The sequence below is a fragment of the Olea europaea genome, chromosome 12, assembly GCF_002742605.1.
Source record: "Olea europaea var. sylvestris chromosome 12, O_europaea_v1, whole genome shotgun sequence".
Lineage (NCBI taxonomy): Eukaryota > Viridiplantae > Streptophyta > Magnoliopsida > Lamiales > Oleaceae > Olea > Olea europaea.
Window position 1 is genome coordinate 14306372 of NC_036248.1, and position 25130 is coordinate 14331501.

At 36.8% G+C, this 25130-nt stretch overlaps 2 protein-coding genes across 2 annotated transcripts; one reads left to right on the plus strand and one right to left on the minus strand.

Annotated features, from left to right (window-relative positions):
- The first annotated feature begins 1894 nt into the window (after positions 1-1894).
- LOC111406653 lies at positions 1895-2786 on the plus strand. The gene is made up of 4 exons (XM_023036040.1): positions 1895-1990; positions 2144-2261; positions 2359-2509; positions 2633-2786. Exons 1-4 carry the CDS (start codon positions 1895-1897, stop codon positions 2784-2786), a joined length of 519 nt encoding a protein of 172 aa, XP_022891808.1.
- An 8308-nt stretch (positions 2787-11094) lies between these two features.
- Positions 11095-18580, minus strand: LOC111405786 (protein PHOSPHATE STARVATION RESPONSE 1-like). The gene is made up of 8 exons (XM_023034824.1): positions 18320-18580; positions 15498-16207; positions 15177-15387; positions 15014-15090; positions 14880-14919; positions 13591-13648; positions 12171-12240; positions 11095-11785 (listed from the first exon to the last, which is right to left on the minus strand). Exons 2-8 carry the CDS (start codon positions 16134-16136, stop codon positions 11429-11431), a joined length of 1452 nt encoding a protein of 483 aa, XP_022890592.1. The 5' UTR covers positions 16137-16207; positions 18320-18580; the 3' UTR covers positions 11095-11428.
- Positions 18581-25130: the final 6550 nt, after the last annotated feature.

The window sequence follows — 25130 nt, forward strand, 5'->3', positions numbered from 1 at the left end:
ACACGAACAGTTGATGGGACATTTGAATTATTTGAGTGAATGGCTACCACATCAGCCTTGTGGTCTTCTGAGAGGGCTATCCCAAAGAAAACTCCAGGTGTCTACGAGGTGGACGCTTATTCAGTAATAGCTACAAAAATTGACTCTCTGTATCACAAGGTGGAAAGCATATTACAAGCATCACAAGCTAAGAAGAGCAGTTGTGAGGAATGTGGAGCCGAGCACAAAACATCAGATTACCCAATACTCATGCAAGGAATTGAGCAAGCAGACTACGCACACAGTGGGGACAACGTCAGCAACACAATCAATATGGAGAGACTTTCAATCCCAGCTGGAAGAAACATCTCAACTTCTCTTGGAGCAACCAGAATCAGAATAAACCACTGGGGCAATTTCAACAACAAGAGAAGAGGCCTCAATTGGAAGATATGATAGGAAAATTTATGGAGAAAGCCGAAGCTACACTTCAAAATCAAAATGCGGCCATCAAAAATTTGGAAACTCAGATGGGGCAGCTAGCCATCGCATTGACTGGCAGAACGCCAGGTAACTTACCAAGATTAACATAAATCAATCCTAAAGAGCAAGTCAAGGCCATTACAACTCAAAGTGGAGTACAATTGCCTGAAATCCATGTCAGGAGACCGGGTGTGATGTAAAGGAATCAAGTTCAAAGGAAAATTCAGAAGAGTCACAGGATAAGGCCAAAGTCACAGTCAACCCCTACGAGCCTCCGATTCCCTTTTCACAGCGGTTGAAGAAGCAAAAAGTGGAGCAACAATACAAAAAAATTCTAGAAGTTTTCAAAAAGCTCCATATCAACATCCCAATAGCCGATGCACTGTTTTAGATGCCTAGCTACGCGAAATTTCTGAAAGATATCATATCAAATAAACGCAAGCTGGAAGACCATGAGACAGTTATGCTTACGGAGGAATGTAGTGCCAGAATCCAGAATAAGCTCCTACCAAAACTAAAAAATCCAAGGAGTTTTACTGTTCCTTACAAAATCGGTGAAGTATATTTCGATAAAGCATTATGTGACCTCGGTGCAAGTATTAATTTAATGCCTCTGTCTGTTTTCAGGAAACTTGGCTTGGGAGAAGCTAAAACAACCACTGTGACACTTCAGCTAGCTGACAGGTCACTGACACATCCCAGAGGAATAATTGAATATGTGCTTATCAAGGTTGAGAAGTTCATATTCCCAGTGGATTTTCTTATCTTGGACATGGAAGAAGACAAGGACGTCCTATTGATACTTAGCAAACCATTTCTAGCAACAGGGCGAGCGTTAATTGATGTTCAGAGGGGGCAATTGATTTTAAGATTGGGAGAGGAGCAGATATCGTTCAATGTATTTAAGGCAATGAAACTACCAGCAAAATCTGACAGCTGTTATCAAGTTGACATTATTGACAAGGCAGTATAGGAAACATTCCTACTACACGGTCCATCTGATGCTTATGAGGCATGTGTTGCACAATCCCAATCAGTCCAGTCAGAGTCACTTGACGTTGAAATATGTGCAAGATTTTTGAAGACCAACCCGCCATACACCCGAAAGAGGCACTTCGAGGAACTGGGGACGGGAAATACAAAGCCACTGCCTTCCATTCAGCAGCCACCAGTTTTAGAACTCAAGCAACTACCGCCACATCTCAGATATGCATATTTGGGGGAGTCAGATACACTTCCAGTAATCATTTTGAATACAGTCAGTGAGGTGGAGGAAGAAAAATTGCTCAGGGTACTCAGAGAGAACAAGACAGCGATTGGGTGTACAATAGCTGACATTAAAGGAATCAGCCCTTCTCTGTGCATGCATAAAATTCTAATGGAGGAAAACTGCAAGCCAAGTATTGAGGGTTAGAGAAGATTAAATCCGAACATGAAGGAAGCGGTCAGGGCAGAGATACTGAAATTACTGGATGCAGGAATTATCTACCCAATTTTAGATAGTGCATGGATTAGCCCAGTTCAAGTGGTACCGAAAAAAGGGGAAATCACAGTGGTGAAAAATGAGAGGAATAAATTAATTCCCACCAAAACAGTTACGGGATGGAGAGTTTGCATTGACTATCGCAAACTCAATGCAGCCACACGAAAGGATCATTTTCCCCTCCCATTCATTGATCAGATGTTAGAGAGATTGGCTGGACATTCACACTACTGTTTCCTTGATGGATACTCGGGCTATAATCAGATACCTGTCACACCAGGAGATCAGGAGAAGACCACTTTCACCTGTCCCTATGGTACTTTTGCCTATCGTAGGATGCATTTTGGTCTTTGCAATGCTCCAGCCACATTTTAGATATGTATGATGGCGATATTCTCCGATATGATTGAAAGGTTTATTGAAGTTTTCATGGATGACTTCTAGATCTTCATTCGATGAATGTCTAGAGCACCTGAATTTGGTCTTACAGAGATGCAAGGAGACTAACCTGGTTTTAAATTGGGAGAAATGCCACTTTATGGTGCAAGAAGGCATTGTACTCGGGTATCGAATCTCAGCAAAAGGAATTGAGGTGGATAAGGCAAAAATTCAAGTTATTGAGAAGTTACCACCGCCTACATCAGTTAAAGGAGTTCGTAGTTTCTTGGGGCATGCGGGGTTCTACAGGAGATTTATAAAAGATTTCTCGAAAGTCACTAAACCGTTATGCAATCTGCTAATGAAAGACGTAACCTTTGAGTTTAATGAAGAATGCCTCATAGCATTCAACACTTTAAAGGAGAAACTTACGACAGCACCAGTAATTGTGGCACCAGACTGAGAACTCCCTTTTGAATTGATGTATGATGCAAGTGATCACGCCGTGGGTGCAGTATTAGGACAACAAATGAACAAAATCTTTCACGTAATTTACTATGCAAGTAGGACTCTAAATGAAGCACAAATCAATTATGCCACCACTGAAAATGAGCTATTGGCTGTAGTATATGCATTCGACAAATTCAGGTCATACCTTGTCGGGTCTAAAATCATCGTCTACACAAATCATGCTACATTGAAGTATCTACTCACAAAGAAGGATGCAAAGTCGAGGTTGATTCGTTGGGTGCTATTGCTACAAGAATTCGATATCGAGATACGAGACAAGAAAGGCAGTGAGAATGTAGTAACGGATCACCTATCCCGATTAGAGCCTGGGGAGACAGAAGAATTAGTGGACATCAATGAGATCTTCCCAGATGAGCAGATGTTGAGAGTAGATGAAGCACCTTGGTATGCAGATATCGTCAATTACTTGGCCAATTCTATCCCACCACCGGACTACTGGAGTCACCAGAGGAAAAAGTTCTTCGTCGAATTGAAGTATTATTTTTGGGAGGACCCAATTCTCTATAGACAAGGGGCTGATCAGATAGTAAGGAGATGCATACCTGAGGAAGAAGTACATGAGATTCTCGAGCACTGCCATTCATCTGCATACGTAGGGCACTTTGGGGCTTCAAAAACAGCTGCAAAAATTCTACAATTAGGGTTCTACTAGCCTACACTGTTTAGAGACACATTTGAGTTTGTCAAGAGGTGTGACCGATGTCAACGCACTGGGAATATCTCGAGGAGGAATGAAATGCCACTGAATAACATTTTGGAGATGGAGATATTTGATGTTTGGGGAATTGACTTCATGGGATCTTTCCCCCTTCGTTCTCAAATCAGTATATCTTGGTAGTAGTGGATTACATATCAAAATGGGTGGAAGCAGTTGCACTGCCAACAAATGACTCAAAGGCAATAATAGGGTTCTTGAAGAAATATATTTTCACTCGATATGGCACACCGTGGGCTATAATCAGCGACGGGGGCAAGCACTTCTGTAATCGTCAGTTTGAGCAGTTGTTGAATAAATATAGCGTTAAACACCGCGTTGCTACTCCATATCATCCACAAATTAGCGGGCAAGTTGAGGTATCTAATCGGCAGCTGAAGAGAATACTCGAGGTCACTGTGAACTCATCTAGAAAGGATTGGTCTAAAAAGCTAGACGATGCATTATGGGCTTACAGAACAGCATTCAAGACCCCAATAGGCATGTCTCCATACCGCTTAGTCTTTGGAAAAGCGTGCCATCTGCAACTAGAAATGGAACACCAGGCATATTGGGCTATGAAACAGTTAAATATGGACCTAAGTGCCGCTGGTGAAAAGCGTCTACTGCAACTGAATGAGTTAGATGAGTTTAGAATGGAAGCTTACGAAAATTTAAAACTTTACAAGGAACGAACCAAGAAGTGGCACGACATGCATATTCAGAGGTGAGAGTTCGAAGTGGGGCAGAAAGTGCTATTGTATAACTCGAGATTTAAGCTTTTCCCAGGAAAACTAAGATCAAGGTGGTCAGGTCCTTATACTGTCACAAAAGTTCTACCATATGGGGCTATACAAGTAAGTCATGAGACTAAGGGTACCTTCACTATTAATAGGCAAAGACTGAAACACTACTAGGGCGGTGACTTCTCTAACCAAATCTAACCAAAAGTCCATCGTTCAACTCGAGACGCCAGAATGAAGCAGTTGCAGAATAGTCGAGCTATCGACTATAACCTAGCGCTGGGTGGGAGGCAACCCACTGTATCCTTTTTATTTAATTTATTATGCTATTTGCATTAGATTAGGAATTATATTTTTTTCAATTTCATTTTGCATTTTTATGTGGTCATCGATCATCCATACATGTTAAAAGAATCCAAGCACTGTTCACGCGAGTACCTAAGCATCACATACGAGTTCGGGTTGATTGGAGTAGTTTGGGTGATTGGATGTGGAATTCATGCATTTCGAGGTAAATTTTGTTTTCTAAATTTCACATGTCAATGTATGACTTTGAATACAAAAATTTGGTTTTGGGTACTAAGTTTAAGACCCATACACGTCCCAGAATGTTTAGAAGTATGCTTTTGAAAAATTGGGGACGTTGAGAGCCAAGTCAATTCATCAATTGAAAACCAAAATTTTAGTCAAAAGTCGGATTTTTGGGGATATCAAATGTGTTTTATTTTATTTTATTCTTATTATTATTTTTTTTCCTTCCTATGCAAAGTCATTTTTTTTATTAAAAAATAATAATAATTCAACTGCGATCACACACATGGGTACCGAAACTCAAGTGGCTCATGCCATTTGAACCATCCGTCCGCATGGCAGAGATGGGTGTGATTTTAAAATCACACCCGGTTCATTTCTTCACAAAATTTTTTCCTCTCTTCGTGATTTACCTCCCTAATCCCCTCACGATTCATATAACAATTTCACACACTCATTCTTCCCATCCACTCACGTTTGCATCCCACGACATTCATCCCGTATATCACGCCATCCACTTCAAGGTAAGGTATTGCTCATTCTCTCTCGTTTTCCTTTTTTTATTCTTTGTTGGGAAATTCATTTTTGAATTCGTTTTTTTTATGAATTGAGGAAGAACGGGCTAGTTCATGTCGGGATGATGTTGTTGTGATTGTGTTGTATGCTTTTGGGATGAATTGGATATTATTTTCATTCACTTAGTGTTACTTTCACATAAGGCTCACCAAGTGTTTGATGAAATGCCACAGTACCCTTTTGTGTACAATTACGTTTTTTTCTACACATACATTGATTCACCAACATGGCACAAGATATATTTTCATGGATTCCCAAATAATTTGAACTGGAAAACAACACTTTCACATTTCACCACATAGGCACATAACTAGGTCACCGCACATCACAGCATCCTCCGTCCCTTACTTTGCATCTTCATTTGACATACCAAACGACATCCAATTGAGTTGAAATTCGAGTATCTGCTACACTTCAATGAGTACTTTGATATGCTCAGAGATTGTCCGGGGAAATTTTGATAATTCTCCATGATGTCAAGGGCCGAAAGTGCGCACTCGGTCATGGTTCCGAATTCTGAAATATTGCATTGTTATGCCGAGTTTTACTTCATTTTTCATATTGGCAAAATACTTGAATTCAATTAAACATCATATCTTGACTAATGCACACCATGTTGCTACACATGCATCTAGGAAAGTTTGGGGGATTTGTGCAATGCATATTTTATTTTCTCATTTCTTGCCTATTCTTTTCACATCGAACTTAATGAGTGTAATCTTACAAACTTTGCAGGGTGCCACCTAAAAGAACTTTGCATGGGAAAGAAAAAGCAAGCTCCTCCACTGGGACAGCCCGTACTCGAGAGCTCGCGAGAGAAATTCAGCGATTCTTAACTGCAACTACCGCGGCACGATATGAAAACGCTTGATGACTTCCCAGGTTTTGATTTGGTTAATTTAATTCAGCTCTGTGGGTGGCAAAAGTTAGTGGAGAGACCGCATCCACTCTATGAGACTTTATGCCGAGAGTTCTTCGCAATTTCAACAGTGACATTGACACGCCAGGCTCCGAGCATTTCCAGCAGACTTGGGTGTGGGGGAAATGGATTATGTTATCTCTCGAGGTCATTCATGATTACTACCAGCTTACCATGGAGAATGTGGTCCCTATCCCAATTGACTTCACTGGAATGAAGTGGCTGAGGTTTTAATGGGGTGGGAGATTGCATGGCCCCTCGAAACTACCGAGTGGCATCAGATTGAGCTTACCCCTTCCATGGCCATTCTATGGCTCTTTATGTGCCACAATGTTGAGCCCATATTACATAGAACTACATTTCCAGATTAGACAGCAGGATTCATCTACCACTTGGCTCGAGGGAACAAGATTGATCTCGCTACTCATATATACAATCAACTACACTCATTGGGAACTTGGAGAGATCGCCGCTCCACTTTGATATTCCCGACCCTCATTAGTGGTATATGTCGGGCTGCGGGTGTTGCCCTCCTACCTGAAGAATTACCTGAAAAACTCAGCCCCATGATCAAACGAACTACATTTGACGCTCAGACAAGGGCTCGGGTTAAACACCGGGAAGAGCAAGAAATTGAACGATGTAGACAGCAGGCAGAACAAGGCCAAATCCCTGCAGATCAGGAACACCCACGGGCTCCAGCACCACAAGCTGACGTGGATAATCAGTTGCTGAGATAGATCTTCTCCACGACCACGGGCATTAGCCGAGACCTTCACAGTTTCTTTCAAGATTTTAGCAACATGAGGACAGAATTGGGAAGTTTACAAAGAGAATCACCTTGCGTTGAGCTACATCAGAGATGCTATGGATCATGCTACAGTCATGCGACGGGAGGTTGATACCATGAATGGCCGGCTGAACATGTATGTTGGTCGGGTGGACGGTATCCAAATGAAGATCAATGAAACTTGGGAGACCATGAGAGCTATCCAGGTCGAGGAGACACAGCAGTCTACCTTGATGCGGGAAATGAATGAGATGATGCGGCAACTCCTTGGACGACACCCTCCTCTACCGGATGATGGTACAGCAAGACCTAGTTTCCCACCACCTCATCCATTTTGATTCAAGGGAAGTACTATTTACCACATTTTGGATTTTCCTTTTTATGTTGTCCGTAAAATTCTGTCTTTAATCTCCTGTTAATTTTACATTGAGGACAATGTAGTAACAAAGTTTGGGGAGGTGACATAATTTTAACTAAGTAACTGTGTTATCTGTGTTCATCGGTATGTGTGCAAGATAAAAAAATTGCATTTTATTCAATTTTGCCTTAATTCTTTTCATGCATGCTTGTGTGGGCTTGATAATCTTGTTAGCTATGATGTTATAATTGGACTAGTTTAAACTGCAAAATCTTTGGATCTGATGCAACTAGGCTAGCTGACACTTGTTGATGCAAAACTTGACATTATCTGTGCACACTATTCATGCTTGACATATTAGATAAATGACTAGATTTTGAGCATAAAATAGAAAAAGAATGATAACCTTCTATTGAATTAAATCGTAACTACCTTAAGATAGTTTGGTGATTGTTGAGCTATTGTAAGAGAGCATTGAGATGAGTGGAGGCTCCGTGCATGAATTTTATTGTGTGGCTTGTCTAGACCAGTGAGGTGAAAATTAGGTGAAAATCTTAAATTAAGGGTTAGTTTTGAAAACTAAATGTCTAGAACAATAAGGGCATAAAATAAATTTGTGAGAACAATACACTTCTTTTCATGCATTTATGACTCGAGCAAGTAAGCCTGTAAGGATATTTCAAAATCCGGTGCCCTAAAGTCAACTGGCTTGGGAGTCACCGGCCTAAAGTTCGCTAAAAGGGTCATATAGAAAGCAAGAGGGAAAGATGTTAATTGAAAGTCATCTGATCGAGCATTTATAACTCGAGTGAATAAGTCTGCAAGGGTTTAAAACCTGGTGCCCTAAAACCAATTGATTTGGGAGTCACCGGTCTAAAACTCGTTACATGAGTTATATAGAAAGCAAATGAGAAGATGAAACTGAAAAAAAAATGAGAAGCTTAATAATAAAATCAGAAAAATTAGAGAAAAGAGAAACGATAACATGAAGAAAAGCCCTTGGACATTTGGTTAAAGAAACTATACCTTTGAGGCAAGGCAAGTAACCTAGTTTAATCTTGAGTGTCGAAGCGATCAAACTTAGGAGAGCCTTCACTTGTCGAAATGCAAACTTGTGATAGTGAGATTAATCCAAACTACGAGAGGGTGAGGACTACAGCTATGTGAATTCCTAGTTTCGAAACACAACCCTGGGATAATTGAGTGAAAAAAAAAAACGTAAGTTTGGGGGCTTGTGTATCTCTCAAGCGAGTAAGGATAAAATTGACCACTCGGGGTCGGGACTCAAATCCATCATGAACCTAATATGTTGGCATAAACTCACACACATACGTCAAGTACGCATTTAACAGGCGAAGGTTGATATCATTTTTGCACTGATATATCTTCATCAAATCAAACACTTAGTCCAATCCTGAGCTGTAACAAGGTATTAAGCCATGTTTGTTCAGAATTTAGTCACTATCTTATTTGAGGATACAATAGTTCAAGTTTGGGGGATTTGATAAGTGTGTTTTTGCACACTTATTTAGGTCACAAACATGACTTAATTACGAATAAAATGATTGAATTGTGACTTAATTTCGTTACATTTGTGAATTGTAGGTAACACTGATGAACATGGTGAAATACATGAGAAAAGACGTGAAAAAGGACTAAAATGACACAAAGTGAAAGTTCAAGGACCAAGGTGCAATTACCCAAAAGCTGAACTGATGAACAAATCAAGAAATTGAGTTTGCCAAATACAAATTGTGTCTTAACATCAAATTGCAAAACGAGGATTGTCAAAGTGGATATGGATCTAATTAAAAACTCTAATTTCAAAAAGAAACCCTAATTACGCAAATTTAATGAGTAAATTGAAATTAAAACTCAAAACAATATTTTAACACTCTAGAAAAAAACTAAAAGTCGAGAACGCACGTAGTAATAATCAATAGAAATTAAATACGCTAGGATCACGAATTCTCATGCAATTATCACTTTAAACCCTAGTTTCACAATAGGACAACACACTTCAATTGTGACAAATCAATGTTCCTAAGTTTATCCAATACTCTCTCTCGAGATGCATCAAACCTATTTCTACATACTACTGGTCTATATTTCTATTACAAGAGCATATGTAAAAATGCATGCGATTTTATGAACACTTAAAGATTCACGTAGGGCATCGTGGTATATTTCTATCTACTATCGGGTCCTACGATGATTTATATTATGTCAAATCTATTACAATTCTCTCGAATGCAAGAATAAATCACTTAAATTCACACAATTATGAGCCCTTAATTGCAAAAACATTAATTGCATATAAATCATTCAAAACAATAAAAATTGTGTCATAACATCAAATTGCAAAACGAGGATATTAAAATTCAAATCACATGGTTCATCGATCTTCTAGCATAATAAGAATCTAGCCTAGCATATTTAAAATAACAAAATACATCATGTTTTAAATAAAAGACATCAGCGGGTTATGAAATCTTGAAGAAATCTTGAAGTTCTTCGTGTCAATCCTTGTTCTTGCGCTCAAATCCTCTCAAAGAAGTGTTTTTTGGCATCCAATTGCATTCTGGTCGTCTCTGGAATGTTTTTGATATTTATATTCCATGGAAAATTAGGTTACCAAAAGTGTTTCAATCGTATAAGGAAAGAAAAAAATCACACTGGACAAATAGCCATGCGACCGCATGGTTTTAATCCGTGCGGCCGCGTGGTTATTCTATATTTCCAATTGAATTCCCTGCATCCCTTCGTGTAGCCGCACGAGAGTTCTACCATGCGGTCGCATGGTAGAATTCAACTTTCATTTTCTGCAAATTGGTCCCTCTACTTGAATCTTCCACTTCTTTGCATTTTTCTTCATTCTTCACATTCCATCATCCCAAAATGTCATCAATTTGTATTTGGCAAACTCAATTTCTTGATTTGTTCATCGGGTCAACTTTTGGGTAATTGCACCTTGGTCCTTGAACTTTCACTTTGCGTCATTTTAGTCCTTTTTCGCGTCTTTTCTCATGTATTTCACCATGTTCATCGGTGTTATTTACAATTCACAAATGTAAGGAAATAAAGTCACAATTCAATCATTTTATTCGTAATTAAATCATGTTTGTGACCTAAATAAGTGTGCAAAAACACAATTATCATGTAACTTTATTTTATTAAAGAATACGTGGTTGAAAAGAAGATAGAGAAAAATGTATTAAAATTTTAAAGGGAATGAATCATTGTAAGTTTATTTTGAACTTCTAATTTTTTTAATCTTGTAATAGTCATTTTAAGATTACAACATTTGTAGTATTTTTTCCACGACGTGATGTGATATTCTGGAAACGATAATTTTTTATCATCCATTAAGGTCATTTTCCACTGTTAATCAAGAACTCAAAATGGATGTCTCATTATTTCATTGCGTAATGTCGCGTGGATTTAGATGGATATGGATACAAATCCCCCACAGAGAAGGGTCGCAAAAGGGATTAAAAGGCAGGATTTAAGTATGATGTGTGAAGGAAGCCCCTCGTAAAAGAAGACGTGAAAAGGGCAGTCAAATTTATTTTGACCGTCTATAATACGGGCCTAGGCACCGAAAGACATGCAAATTGTAACAGAGTGCGTTCATGTTCAAACAACCCATATTATTAAATCATGGGTGAGAAAAATTGTACGAAGCATAGATGTGTACAGATATCATGGTACACAATAGTGTTGCCGTCATTTTCACCCCAAACTTCCTAATTATGTCCATGCTTATCTCAAAGACAACAATCTAAAGACCCCCAGAAAATGACAATCGGAGTCACAAGTTTGCTCGTTCCCTAAAACATAAGAAAGAAACAAATCCAATCTCAAAAGCCGGATGGACTAGATGGGGTCTTGTCTCTGTCTCAAAGACTAATTGAACATCTATCAAATGATAGTCATACGAAGTATTACAAGATGAACATTGGCCTATTCGTGCACTTTAGTGCGCTTTGAGGATGGTGACGTGCCATCAATAGTTGCCTCAGAATTTTCAAGAACTTGAGTCTCCAGTTCTTTAAACTTCTCTCCTATAACTAGAGAATTTTCTCCAGATGCTATGGTTAAGTTAGATTGGTCACCACCTGTTTTGCTGATACCTGCCTGTAATCCCGAATCATCTTTGGCAGGAGAATTTTGTGCAGCACCCGTCAACTCTTCGATAGAGTTCTCTATAGTCGATGCAGTCCCCTTGACCAAGTCAGCACCGGACTTGCATTGTTTCTCAAACATCATTTGGAGGTATTTCCCTTGTTCTTCTATTCGAAGTTGCAGATTTCTTTGAATCTGCAGAATGGAATATTATAAGCTGCAGATTTGATACTTATAAACCATCAGAGAAGAGTAACCATTTGCTAAGATAGTTTCATTAAATGACTACATGATAGGGGAGCATGATCTCAATGTCACTAGTCCTAATGGTGAAGATTCATAGAAGACATGGGGCTACAGCTGCATATATTTGTACATGTTAACAATTTATACAATTGCACGATGAAGGGCAACAAAGCGAGTGTTATATAAGTGGGTTGTGCCACATGCTTCACGTTATCGCACATGTAAAGGTAGATGCATGGAACGTGTTTAAAACTTCTCATCTCATGCCTCCCGCTAAATAATAGCGTTTGATGATCTGTTCAAATTGGAAAATAATTCTATTATCAGTTCATACCTCAAGCTGTTCGTGTAGACGCTTTTGCACTTCCATTTGCAACCGCAATGCTTCAGTAATCTCGATTCCCCTATTTTCCAGTTAGGGAAGTAATAAGCAGAAATACGGATGGGACACAATAAACAGAAGGGGGATGCAACTCAATTTATTAGTTATAACAAGCTGAGCACCATTTTCTGAGAAGTTCCATATTCGTCCCCCATTCTGATTCAAACTAAAATCAATGCATGAATATTTCCTAGTTCCTGGTTGTCCACGCTTCACATTGAACAATGTTCCAGCAACGAACATCATACTAAATATCATGTAATTTAAGAAAGACGGGCACCAATTGTTTGCTAAGCAACTACTCTCTATTAACACAACAAAATGTGAAGCAATCATAACCCTCCTCCATACTTGGACCTCTCCATTCAGAGTTGTAGTTTCATTCATTCTACTGGCGTGACAAAATGAATTATGTGGAGTCCTTCCTAGTCTGAAATTCTTCAAAAATCAAAACCCTAAGTACTTTTTCTTAGAATTTCAATTTCAAATCAGGATCCAAATAATAACACTTGTACTACTTAGGTTAAGTAGATACTCATTATGATATCATTATGACAAGTGCCTTCCACAAGTCCTCACCATTTCATAAGCCATTTATGCAAGCTATTAACAAAATCAACTAGGTACAAATTACAGATTAGTAGGTATTGTTGTCAAACATTTATATCACTGGAGGAACTTTTTGTAGCAAGGAAAACATAATGATAAACAGAGGAAAAAAGCCATAGGTCCGTCCTCGAAATTAAAGAAGCTGATTAGAGGAAAGTAGGATAAACATCCTTCATCCAGGAGTGAAAATCTCCAGGCTTAGCCAGAAAATCATAAGAAATGACTGCAATATAAGGAAGATAACTAATAGTTTGAACTTTAAATTTTAGGGAACATAGAAAGAATAAAAATAAATAAATTCTTTTTCCTTCTGTTTTCAGATGAGAGGGATGAGAGAAAGGGTTATCGTATGAGTATCCAAAGCCAACCACAAATTGTCACATCTGTGATCATTATGGTCAACTTGAGCAACCATATTTCCCTCACTCTCCAATGCTTGCATCTTGTAGTAAATAATAATCAGTGCCAAAGCCCTTATGTATAAAAAGAATAATGAAAGAACTAATAGTCTATTCTCTCTACTTAATTACATGTAGATGCATATTATCCACACTATATATATACACACACACACACAACGCGCGCGCGCACATATATATGTATAGGTATATGTATAAACACACACACACACACACACACACATATATGTATGCATATGTGTGTGTATATATATGTGCACAATGTGGTATGCTCATATTTAAGTTAAAAAATAAATAAATCCTAAATTGTGTAATAATATTTGCAAGGGGTTGATCATACTTACGTTTTCAAGTCCAATGATGACAATTCTTCTACAGAAGGTAGTTTTTTATCTGAAGATTCTGCGAAAGGAGAAAGGGGTTTCTTTCAAAGTGATGACCAAAAATTGCTGTCTCATAAGATTCAGCATATCCAAAAAGCCATGAATATTAACCACACACAATTCTGAAGTAAGAACAAAAAACTGGAGTTCATGATTACGATGTAAAACCATGGCTACCCATTTAAACTGGCTGATTGGCACAAACCTCTTGTCCAGCCATACACTAGCTGATTAGGTGCAAGAAATCATAGTCTAAAAAGGGTCTGATCTAAAACTGATGTTTTTGGCTTCAGATATGATACAGATAGTATAAAGAAACAACTTTGTTTCTCTGACTCAATTTGAGCAGCTCTACATTCTACACGACAGGTATCAACAGAAAACTCGAGTAATAGCGACTGAAAAAATTATCGACAAAATTTCTCTTAAGTACTCTACGTTGGTAGTAACTATAGTAGGGTGATTTTATCATAGGTTTTTTACTTGTATAAAAGACAGCTTGTTTGGGCTATAGGGTCCATGAGTCAACGTGGATTCTCCCACACTAGAAATTCTGAGCAATTATTCTAGCAAAGACTATCCTATTTAGTATTTACATGACCATGGTTCTTTCCATTACTTCATGGAAAAGCTATCTTGTTATTGTCATATAAGGACATATAAATAGTCATGTTTCCCTCCATAATTGAAGAACCTTCTTGCTGTTTTTTATCACCTTCAAAAAACCCCTATTGTTTACCATTTTACATATTAAAGGCTCAGAGTAGAGTTCAACCTGATGAGTGCAGAAGTTAAACTAACAAGGTCCTTTCTGTTTTGGCCAGAAAATCAAAAGCATAGTTGAGATTCTTCACGTGGAAAAATAAATGCAATTTGAATTATGACATGCCAACTAGTTGAAAGGAAATAGAAAAACAACGAGAACTAAATGAAAAGGCATTTGCTGCAGTTACAGAGAGAATAAATAGGCAAAACTGAAGAATTAAGTACACAGGAAAATTTATAACTTTTTAAAAAGTTTCAAACTTCAAAACCAAGTCAATCTTAACAAAATATTAGCTTGATCAATTTGAAACAAGAAACAAAGAAATTCATACGAACTAGTGACATAATCATGTATCCATCTACTACTTTAACTTACACACCAGCCATCTCCAGTATTTATCTTAGAACAAAGAATCAAAGTAGTCAAATTATACTAAATTTTGAGTAAAACTATAGCAAAAGGTGAAGAAGAAGTTGTTGCACACCTTCTGTTGTCTCTGGCTTGTATCTAGCTGTTCTGTACTTCTGAAGTTCAGGAAACAGATTCCATAAATAAATAGATGGCAGTGAGAGTCATCATTACAGGTTAAAATTTTTATGACAAAACAACGAAACAAACCTGCAGGTGGCTTTTCACATGATAAATTGTCAAACCATCAACTTTCATTAGCTTCAGAACACCCTTGGGAGTAGATCCTGGGATTATGAAGAATTATTAACGTGAGTAGCCAGCCAATATGTTATGATCAAATGATATTAAAGAAGGAAAAGAAGGAAATTACTTTCACTCCCACCAAGTTTGTTGACTGCTTCAACAAAGGCTTCATGAAGTTCTGGAGTCCAACGCATGCGTTGTTTTACTGGAGCCACATTTGCTGAGGATGATTGAGCAACAGCTGTGTTAGTTTCTCCGGGTGTATCTGGAGGCTGGTGGGGTATTTGGGACTGCTGCAATGAAAAATTTACTGGTTGTTCGGACATCTGATGCTGCATCTATATTTCATGAACAAAGAAAAAGCATAGTACCGATTATCCAATGAAGAGAAGCAAAAATGAAAATTGTAAAAGCAAGCACACTTCAAAAGTCATGCATAGAGTGCAACCTTCGGTTCAACATTTGCATCAGCAAGAAGCTCATTCCAATCAGAGGTCAAAGGATCATTATCAGTAATAAGCTGGTCAGCCCATTCCTGCCAATCATTTCTTTTGCTAAGATCCTCAGATGAAATGCCAACATCACCACTGTTAATACTATCTAGTTGACTATTCTGGATTGAGGTACTAAATGAATAATCAAGAAAATCAGGCAGTGAATCTGGACACCAAGAAGAGCTGTTATTTTCTTTGGTATATTGGCTTGATGCTGTGGATTGAAGAATTCCAGAATCACAAGAATTTGGTAAATTTATTGATGTCCCACTATTTGACGATTGAGAAATGAAAGGGGCTTGTCGTAGATGATTTTCTTGCTTTGGGGCGGATGAAAAATGAAGATCACTAGAAAATCCTGAGGACGAAGAAAATATATGACCAACAACCCCACTGTTAGAAGACAAAGGTGAAAGGACTGCTGGAGGATGTTGCATGAGTTCCCTCTCTGTGCAAACCTGCTGGGAGTCCCATAACTTTGGATATTTCTCTTCAAAAGATGTCGGATTAACAGGTAAAGTCCCTGATCCTCCACAGTTACCAAGTTGTCTTGCACCCGATCTTTGAATAGATAAAGCTGGGCGTGCTTCCATATTTGCCTTGTGGGTAAATGATAGAAATTTTAACTGAGAACTAGCTTAATTTCTCTTCTCACCTAGAACACCTGCACCATAAGAATACCCATCAAACTCAAACCTTGAATAAATAAACTGATAATGCATTTACAATCTACTGAAACAAATGCTCAGGAAAGGGAGAGGAAGGGGAAAAAAAAAAAAAAAGAAACCTTTACTAATCTAGTTCGAAAGTTGTAGAAAGAGATCTTTAGATCTGCTCAGACAAGTCAACATTGAAAGATTAAAAACAAATCTGCAATGCCCGTGAAGCATAACTTTTGAATTAGATTTGATCTTGCAAGGACTGAATACTCATACAGGGACTTATTTCATACTGGTCCTGTCCAATTGCTGTCAAGCCTTTGTTTAGAATTGGTCTTAACATACCTGTTCTCTTAATTTTAAGAGATAAGAGACATCTCAAATTTGAGAATTCTCTACTTTCAGCGTTACAGCCAAACTTAGAAAGTGGTCCAAAGTATAATATTTTTTTGTAGCCAAGTAAATATAAGGAAACTAAAGTCTGTCATTTCTTCACATGATCCATGATAATAATACATGTAACTGAACTTTAATGAATGACCATATGCCTACAAGTTTTATCTTCTGTTGTCAGGAACTAGAAACAAATGATGTATACCATTTGGAGACTGTGCCCTTATAATGGACTTATGATAAAACATTTTGGTCAATATTGCCTGGTCCATTTTAACCACAGAGCAATGGTGTTGAAAATCACTCAAACCATCTTAAAGCAGCCCAACTTGACACAACTGACCATCTAACTCAGTTAGTAAAATTTGTTATTTTCAGAAATTATTTGTGGTGAACTTCTGGGCTGCTTGTCTGGAGCTCAAAGCTAAGAGTGCTTTTTCTATAAATTAAAGAAGCAGTGGTAGTTTTCGAATTGCACAAGCACTAAACTCTTAGAGCTAATTTTGTTTCTCCTGGCTGCATAGTAATCATACACAGTGCTAAGCTTTTCCTTGAATGGAATCAAACCTGAGGGTCACGATATAATATGAAGGTAGATTTACAGCACTGGCTTCAGATCACATTTCCATAAATCTCAAATAAGCAGTAGCAAGAAAACTGAATCAAACACTGTCAGCTGAGCTTGAAGAGGTATCAGAACATCTGTAAGGAACTCTGGTTTGTAATAAATAAGACTTCTATGCTTTCCGAAACTTGGTTTTTACAAAAAAGTGTATGGCTCAGATTGCCCAATTTTTATGATTCGCACGTTTTTCTCTTTCTTTAAGTTATGACTTAGTATACTTCCAAAAAAGTCTGTAGCACGTATGCAAGTATGCCTCTGTGAACTAGGAACCCAATCTGTTATCGATGGTCTCACCCCACTCATAACAAATGGGAACGCCTTAACGAAGTACTCAAAATATATAGATTCATCAAATTAAATTGAGAAAAACCTTGCCAATCAATGAACACTGCAGAATAGCGATTAAGACAAACTTCAAAGAATTATCAAAGAGAATTTTATATGGTCGTCAGCTTGGTTAATCTTGCATAGGGATGACATACCCACTGGCACGTCTAATTCACCAGTAACCTGGGACAATGCTTCCTCAACAGTTGATCTTAAACACTTTGCCCTTGTTAAAAAAATAGTAGTTTACTTGATGGTTTAGTGAAGGCCAAATTCAAACTTTATGCCTGATAGGACGAAAAATGAATACCCGCGCAGAGGGAGATTTCCATTTCTGGGAGGTAATTGATTATTATGATTTTGGCTAACATGTAAGAAAACCTCCAAACCTGATCAGCTCCCCTTTTTTGCTGACAAATCCCAGTCTTATACCGATAAAATCTTGCTACTATAATACTTTAAGCAGAACTAGACAACGAAAATCATACATGGAAACATATTTTGTTGACAAAAATGGAAGAATAATCAAATTCAAGCAAAATTAAAAACAAATTCCCGCGTTAATCCGAACACTAAATCATTAATTATCAATTGCACATCAAACGAAACCACATATCACGCACAAATCAAAAGATTGAGAAACCCCATAAAACTAAATCACTAAACTTCAAAAATTATAACATAATCGACAATGAATATTCCAGGAGAAAAAAAAAGACAATAAAAAATTTTAAAATTGAAAAAACATGAATTCTGGAACAAAGATTATTACCTAAAATGGCCAATGAATCACCAATTGCGAATCAAACAGCTCCATTCGACAATTTATGATATTAAAAATTCTTCAACACGCCGCAAAGATGACAGTGCATGGAGATACACGTATATGTATAGAAGCAAGTGCGTGGTCCGGCGGCCCGTCACTGGCGGCGGCGAGTGGGAATTGTACGGTGCGCGTGCTTCTTTTCCTTGCCTGTTGTTTGTTTGGCTTTGGCTTCTATCACTCCTCGGACAAAACGCCCAAGCGCTTTTTTTTTTTTTTTTTCAATTTCTAAATAGTTGAATTCTTTCTTCATCTCGTCTTTTGTACACGCGCTTTAATTTCAAAACTTTAAAAGATTTTATCTGTATAAAAATTAAAAATAATTTTATTTGAATAGTTAAATAAGATTTAAATTTTGGTGTTATCAACGTTATGTAACTATGATCTTGAGACTGATTTTATTACAAATTCTAAAAGCATGTATAAAGTTTCGATAAATCTATTAAGAAAGATTTGTCTAATTGAAAATTGAAACTATAAAAAATATTCTAATGTTTGCATTCGAAAACTTGAAAATTGTATAATTGATTAATGGTAGGAGTTATTAGGTAAATATTGTATTTTAATTTTAGATATTTAACATGTATTATTTTAATTATTTAATAATTTTTAAAATGATTAAAAATTAAAAATAATATTATAAATGAAAAAATGTGTTTTACGACTAAACCTCGCTTAGGCCCGCTTAAACTTGTAATGCTTGAAGTTTCAATTCAAAGTCTAACAATACCTTACGCATTTTAGAACACTGACTTTCATAATGGTCTATGCTCCATGCAATGATAGAATCACGCGCACTATGGCGCATTTTTGGGAAACGGTGTCAAATGTGCCATGTTTCGAGTTCTCCAATATAATTACAATGTCATAACATTTTGTAGGCATCAGTGCACGGACAAACCCTTGCTCTCTGGTCAATTGGGGCACATTCTGTAATTTACCCCCCTCATGAGGCTCCAGGGGCGAGGTGGTGGGAACTCTCAAGGTTGGGGTTCAACCTTTTTTTTTTTTTTAATAAATAAATTTGAGTGAACTAGTTCTCAATTTTCACGAATGGCTATGCATTATATACGGAGATCATGATCAATTTCGGGACACTTTTAAATTAGATAAAGTGACACAAAAACTTGGGGAAATCAACACAAGATCTTGGTGAGACGTTCTTAATCATACATTAAAAAAAATATACCATATTGTGTCATCATGGCAAATAATTATTTATTTATTATTTGGACTAGAAAACGACATAAATGAATTTCGACCGTCAATTGGAACACGTTCAATATACATTTTTGAAATTATGATACTTTTTTTTCTTTCTTTCAATTTTATCTGTCTCTGCTCAACAATTATTATTTGAAAATTATTTTTTTCTACGTAATCATTTTTAATCACACCTTCACACAATAAAATATTATACACGTAAATTCTAAATTTTTTCCTACTTTTAATCATATTTTGCTAAAAAAGCACTATACAAAACATTGTTTTCCTAATAATGGTTAAGGGGACTAATATTATACAATATAGCGGGTATGTTATTATTTGGAAATGAAAACAGATTTTTCATGCACACGTTTGATAAGTCCCACTATTAAAATTATGACAGTACCGATGAGTACAAAAACAAATGCACTAACTCAATGTGGGACCAACGAGTCCTTTTTCAACCTCTAGTGTCTTGTAGACGGTGTTCAAGAGGGGATGGATCTACAATTGAGGTAGATTCTCTTTCTTTTGTCTCAAACGAGACTTGGAAAATATAAGTAAATTTGGATGCAACCAAAACCTTCAATAAGTGAGGGACCATTTCCTCCATAAATAACAAGTTGGGTAAATGACTCTTTAGAGTATCGGAGGCTCAAATTTTCGCAATAGTTGGAAGGCAACATTTATTTTGGAAGACAGATGTCTTCTGGAGCAAAGTTATGGTATGCACGGAAGGAGAACCACAACTCGAATATTCGACCCAAATGTGTATAATCTATGAGACCGCATTTAAATTTATCTGGGTGATGAACCAAGGGAGAATGTCGTCACTCCTCGGGATTAGTCGGACGAAACTCGAACACCTGAGTCACTCAGGAAAAAAAGTGGGTTTAATGATTCTCCGATGTCTAATAACACAGTCAATGTCTATCCCCCAAAGGCTTGCATAGGAGACAAAGGCCATTCTTCATAGCCATTCCTTTTTGTCCTTGCTTTTATGGAATGAGATGGTGAAAGGGAGAGGTTGCCTTGAACATTAACATGAACTACACGACCATAGCCAACGTTAAGGGCTCCAAAAGGGCATCGAGTATTGGCATGATTGTAGAAGGCAACATCCTTATGATTTCAAGGGGCATAAAACATGGCATGGACCAATTATTTAGATTCATAATGATACTTTTCGAGTACTACGTTTTAGGAAGAACTGAAGACTTGTCTTACATAAGAGTTGTAAATCAACTTGAAGGGCAATAAACATTGTTATTTTCAGTTCATGAATCACAAATAGAATGACAATACATTACACAAAATATAGATGATTACACATTCAAAGTTATATCATCTACAGATGCAGGACCAAATTCCAAAGTCGTATAGCAATAGAGGGCAATGATAACGAGTTTTAGGCCAATCGTCGATGAAGAGAAGAGAAAACAGTTTAGCGATCAACAAAGGTGGACCCAGACAATTTGAACTGTAGGGTTAAAAATGAAATATTTTTTCGAACAACGTATCATTAACGAAAATAAGATCATATGCTACTATAATAGGATTTGGGTTTGGATTTTTTGAGCATTGAGCTAGGGAAATTAATTTGGTTGGTTCACTACTTTGACAGAAAATTAAGCAAGGGGAAAAAAGAAGAAGAAGAAAATTTAAAAAATTGTGAGGTCATTTGACCCCACATGACCCCATGTGGGGCCGCTAGTGGCGATCAAGATAGATGTGTGCAACAACTTTTGAGAGGGGGAGAAAAAATAAACCCAAAATAAAATGAACTTTTGAGAGCAATAAAATATATAATATAATTGTTAAAATGATATTAGACGACCTTGAAAAGGTCTAAATAATTGTTTGAATGAGAAATGTGGAAATATGGCTGGGAGGAACAATGCACCGTCCATTTTCATACGTATATCATCCAAACTGGGAATCCTACAAGTTTCAGAGTCCAAGAATGAGTTAAGGGTATTTCCTCTATTCCAGTTAAAGCGTGATTTTTAGTACAAGTCAATAGAATTTAGAAGGAAGCATAAATGCTTGATTCAAAAGGATTTTGAACTTGTTAGTATTACTTCGTGAGTCTTCCAACAAGATATTGTGGAGAACAGGAACAAAGACGTTTGCATCCTACACATCAAATTATTTCTTACCTGCTTATATTTGAATGTAATTGTTGTTGGAAAAAATTAGTAAATGACTCACTTTTGACACAATTTTCGGTGGGAGCCGTTGGTCCAATTTGAAATATCAAAGTTGATTTGTGTTCTCCTTCGTGAGAGCATCGAAATCATATATTTACTTGCCAAAAATGAAACTCGGGTGAATGAGAAATTAGAACTCAATGTTGACCATTGGAAGATGATTTATGTGAGAAAAAATTGAATTTGTCCTACATAGGAAAAATATGAAAGCAAAAATCACTTTAAATATGGTCGCACATTGGAATGGTGTAATTATGTGTAGCATAGAGACTATCTCCATTCAAATCACGGATCGAAATAACCTTCGGACTTTGAACTTATGTGTAAACGCGGCCTGCGCACATGAATGTCGGACCGAACAAGCAAAAATTGGCCCACTTGGAGTTTCCATGTTTTAGAAACTGAAGTAACTCTAATATTTATTGCCAAAGAATTAATGGCAGATTTATCTATATAAATTCTCATTTTCCAGCAATTTCAGAACACACGAAAATACTGCATATACAAAATACAGAGAAAAACTGTTATGCATCACAATGTCGTTCAGTCTGTCTGCATACATAATTTTTCTGTCAACGTCATTTTGGTGGTGATATTGTTCGGATACTAATCAGTTCGTCGGAATAATATTTGTGGTGCTCAGATTTTACTGGTTTACTATTGTATCCTGGAAAACAGACACTCGGGTTAAATCCCAAACATTTACGGTGAAGGGGCGAATATGTTTTAAGGAAATTGTGCTCGCACAGGCATCGAGTTGAAAACTCATCTGTTATTTATATATTTCTGAGATTTATTTGTGTGATTCATATAACTTGCAATTTTATTATTTTGTCGTTCCATGTATGCTTATTAAAAATTAATCTGCGTTATTTGGCAAACCAGATTAGTTGATCAAATTAATTTGTTTATTCTATTGAAAATTAAAACTGCTAGATTTTGTCTTGTTCACTGCATATACGATGTTCTGCAATTCCGATATGTGTAAGTGCAAAATTGGTATCTAAAAACAATATATGCATATACGGTAGCAGCATATACAGTATGCTGTGCAAATACGGTATGCTCCAAATACGGTACGCTGCATATACAGTAAACTGTAAATACGATATGCGTAAATACCGTATGTTGCATATACGATATGTATAAATCCAACATGTAAAGTTCATATGCGGTATGAATGAATCCGATTTCATCCACTACACTAAACTCCAACAATTGTAATGATCTTCTGTGCCCAATCCAATAACTTATACTTTTGCTCAATTACTACCAAAACTCAACTTACATCTTTCATAAGCCAGAGATTTTAGGTTCAAATTTTAAGGGACGAGACAAAAGGTCGTAAAGGATAAGATGGACAAAGATATTCTCAACAGCAAACAATTCACGTAAGTCAATGATTTTTGCACAGAGGTAGAGTTGTTGTACCTGTTTATGACCTTCAGGTTTAACAAGCCCACATTAGAACAAAGGTTTTGAGATTTTCCAAGTGATATACTTCATGAGAGCTGGCAAATGGTAAGAGTTGATAAGAACTTGAAATTAGCTCATCAATTAGTAGTGTTCTAAAAAGAGGCATCTAGGTGCACCTGATAGGCACAAAATGTCCTGCCTGGAGCTTTTTTTTTTTTTTTTTTTTAAAGGCTAGACGCAATTTTTTTACCCTTTAATTATTAAAAGATTTTTAGATTGATTTAAAAATTTAAAATAATATTAAAATAAGAAAATACTTTTTTACATCTAGCCTGAAGCTTTACAATTTTTAAAACACCATCAATTAAAGAACTCCATCCAAAATAGACCCTCGTAACAAGATTTCCTGCAATAACAATGGATGAAAGATAGCATGTCACCACATATCATATAATGGAAGTCAATTGATTGAATAATTCAATGGAAGAAGCTGTTTGTACAACAGCAAAAGGTGTTGTGGGGCCCACGCCATTTTTTTATGTGAGGGGCTGTGAGCCGTGCTGTGCACACAGCATGACTCTAATTCATTTGTCACATCAGTAAGTTATAAGAGTCTGTCTGGTAGTAATTATGAGAATTAATTTTTTGACCGTTGAAGAGAAAAGTAAGTCACACCTATAAGTGAAGAAATAAAAAATGAGGGTTGAAATAGTGAAATAACGATCAAAAAATTTATTTTTTGGGATGAAAAATTGCTATGAAACAGGAGCCAAATATTTAGAAACAAAGCTGTCATTATATTATGGACGAACTAAATATAGAGTTTGTTTGTCTCCCATTATGGGAGAAAATATAGAATTTTGAATAATATTTTTTGGAGAATGTACGATTAAAATTTAAAGAAACTTTATTGATTTATATATAGGATATTTTATTGTGTGAATATGTGATGGAGAATGTTACTGTAACAAACAATTTCATATGTTAGTTTAACAATTGAAAAATAGTAGGCGGCATTATAAACTTATCGTCAATATAGCAACAGACAGACTTTTGACTGAAGCGGATATTTATAGATATCAATTGGACTTACCATTGTTTCGGACAAAAATCATCATCAGTATCTGCTCAATTTTTGAGTCATTCTAGAATTTGAACATCTAGGCCTTTGGGAGCAGAAAAAATCAATCTGGCGCCAGAGACCGGCATCATAGTTCGGTTGTCGAGCATGTGTGATAGATTTCTTGATCTGCCGTGATTCCATACGACTGATTCATTGGTTGCTCTTCTGTACTTCGGGTCAAAAGAAAAAACAAATTAGCAATCAATTTTTTCTCAAGAGTTTCATCAAATGCACCAAAGTTAAACTACTTTTTCTTCAATAATCGAATTCAATCCAGCCCACCAGGTGCCATCAGTGTCCCTTTTTTTTTTTTCCTTTATTTATTTATTTATTATTTTATTTCATTTTTTTTGAATTTCTCAAACGTGAGTTTGAGCAATTGACATGTAAGCTCTACCGAGATATGAAGGGTTCACACACCAAAGATTCTAAGCCATTTCATATGCCAAACTTTTCTTATATACCCCTTCATATTGCAACACGAGTAGGAGAACCATAGTCTCAGAGAGAACAGAGATGGGAAGAATAAATTATAAAGAAATATCAGAAATTCAAGGATATCATATGACAAAAATAGAAAGAATCACTTTAAAGTAATACAACTCATTCTATGGAGGATTTTGATGAAGCCATCATCAGAATATGCCACCAAATTTGAAGTATTGACATCAATTAAATAGTTTCGTGAACATATCCAGTCTAGACCATATGGCTCCTTGAAAGAGCAACTAATTCTCCGTAAGCACTTAAAATGAAACAGAGTACATTAAGGATGTGTCTCACAACACCAACTAATGACTTAAAT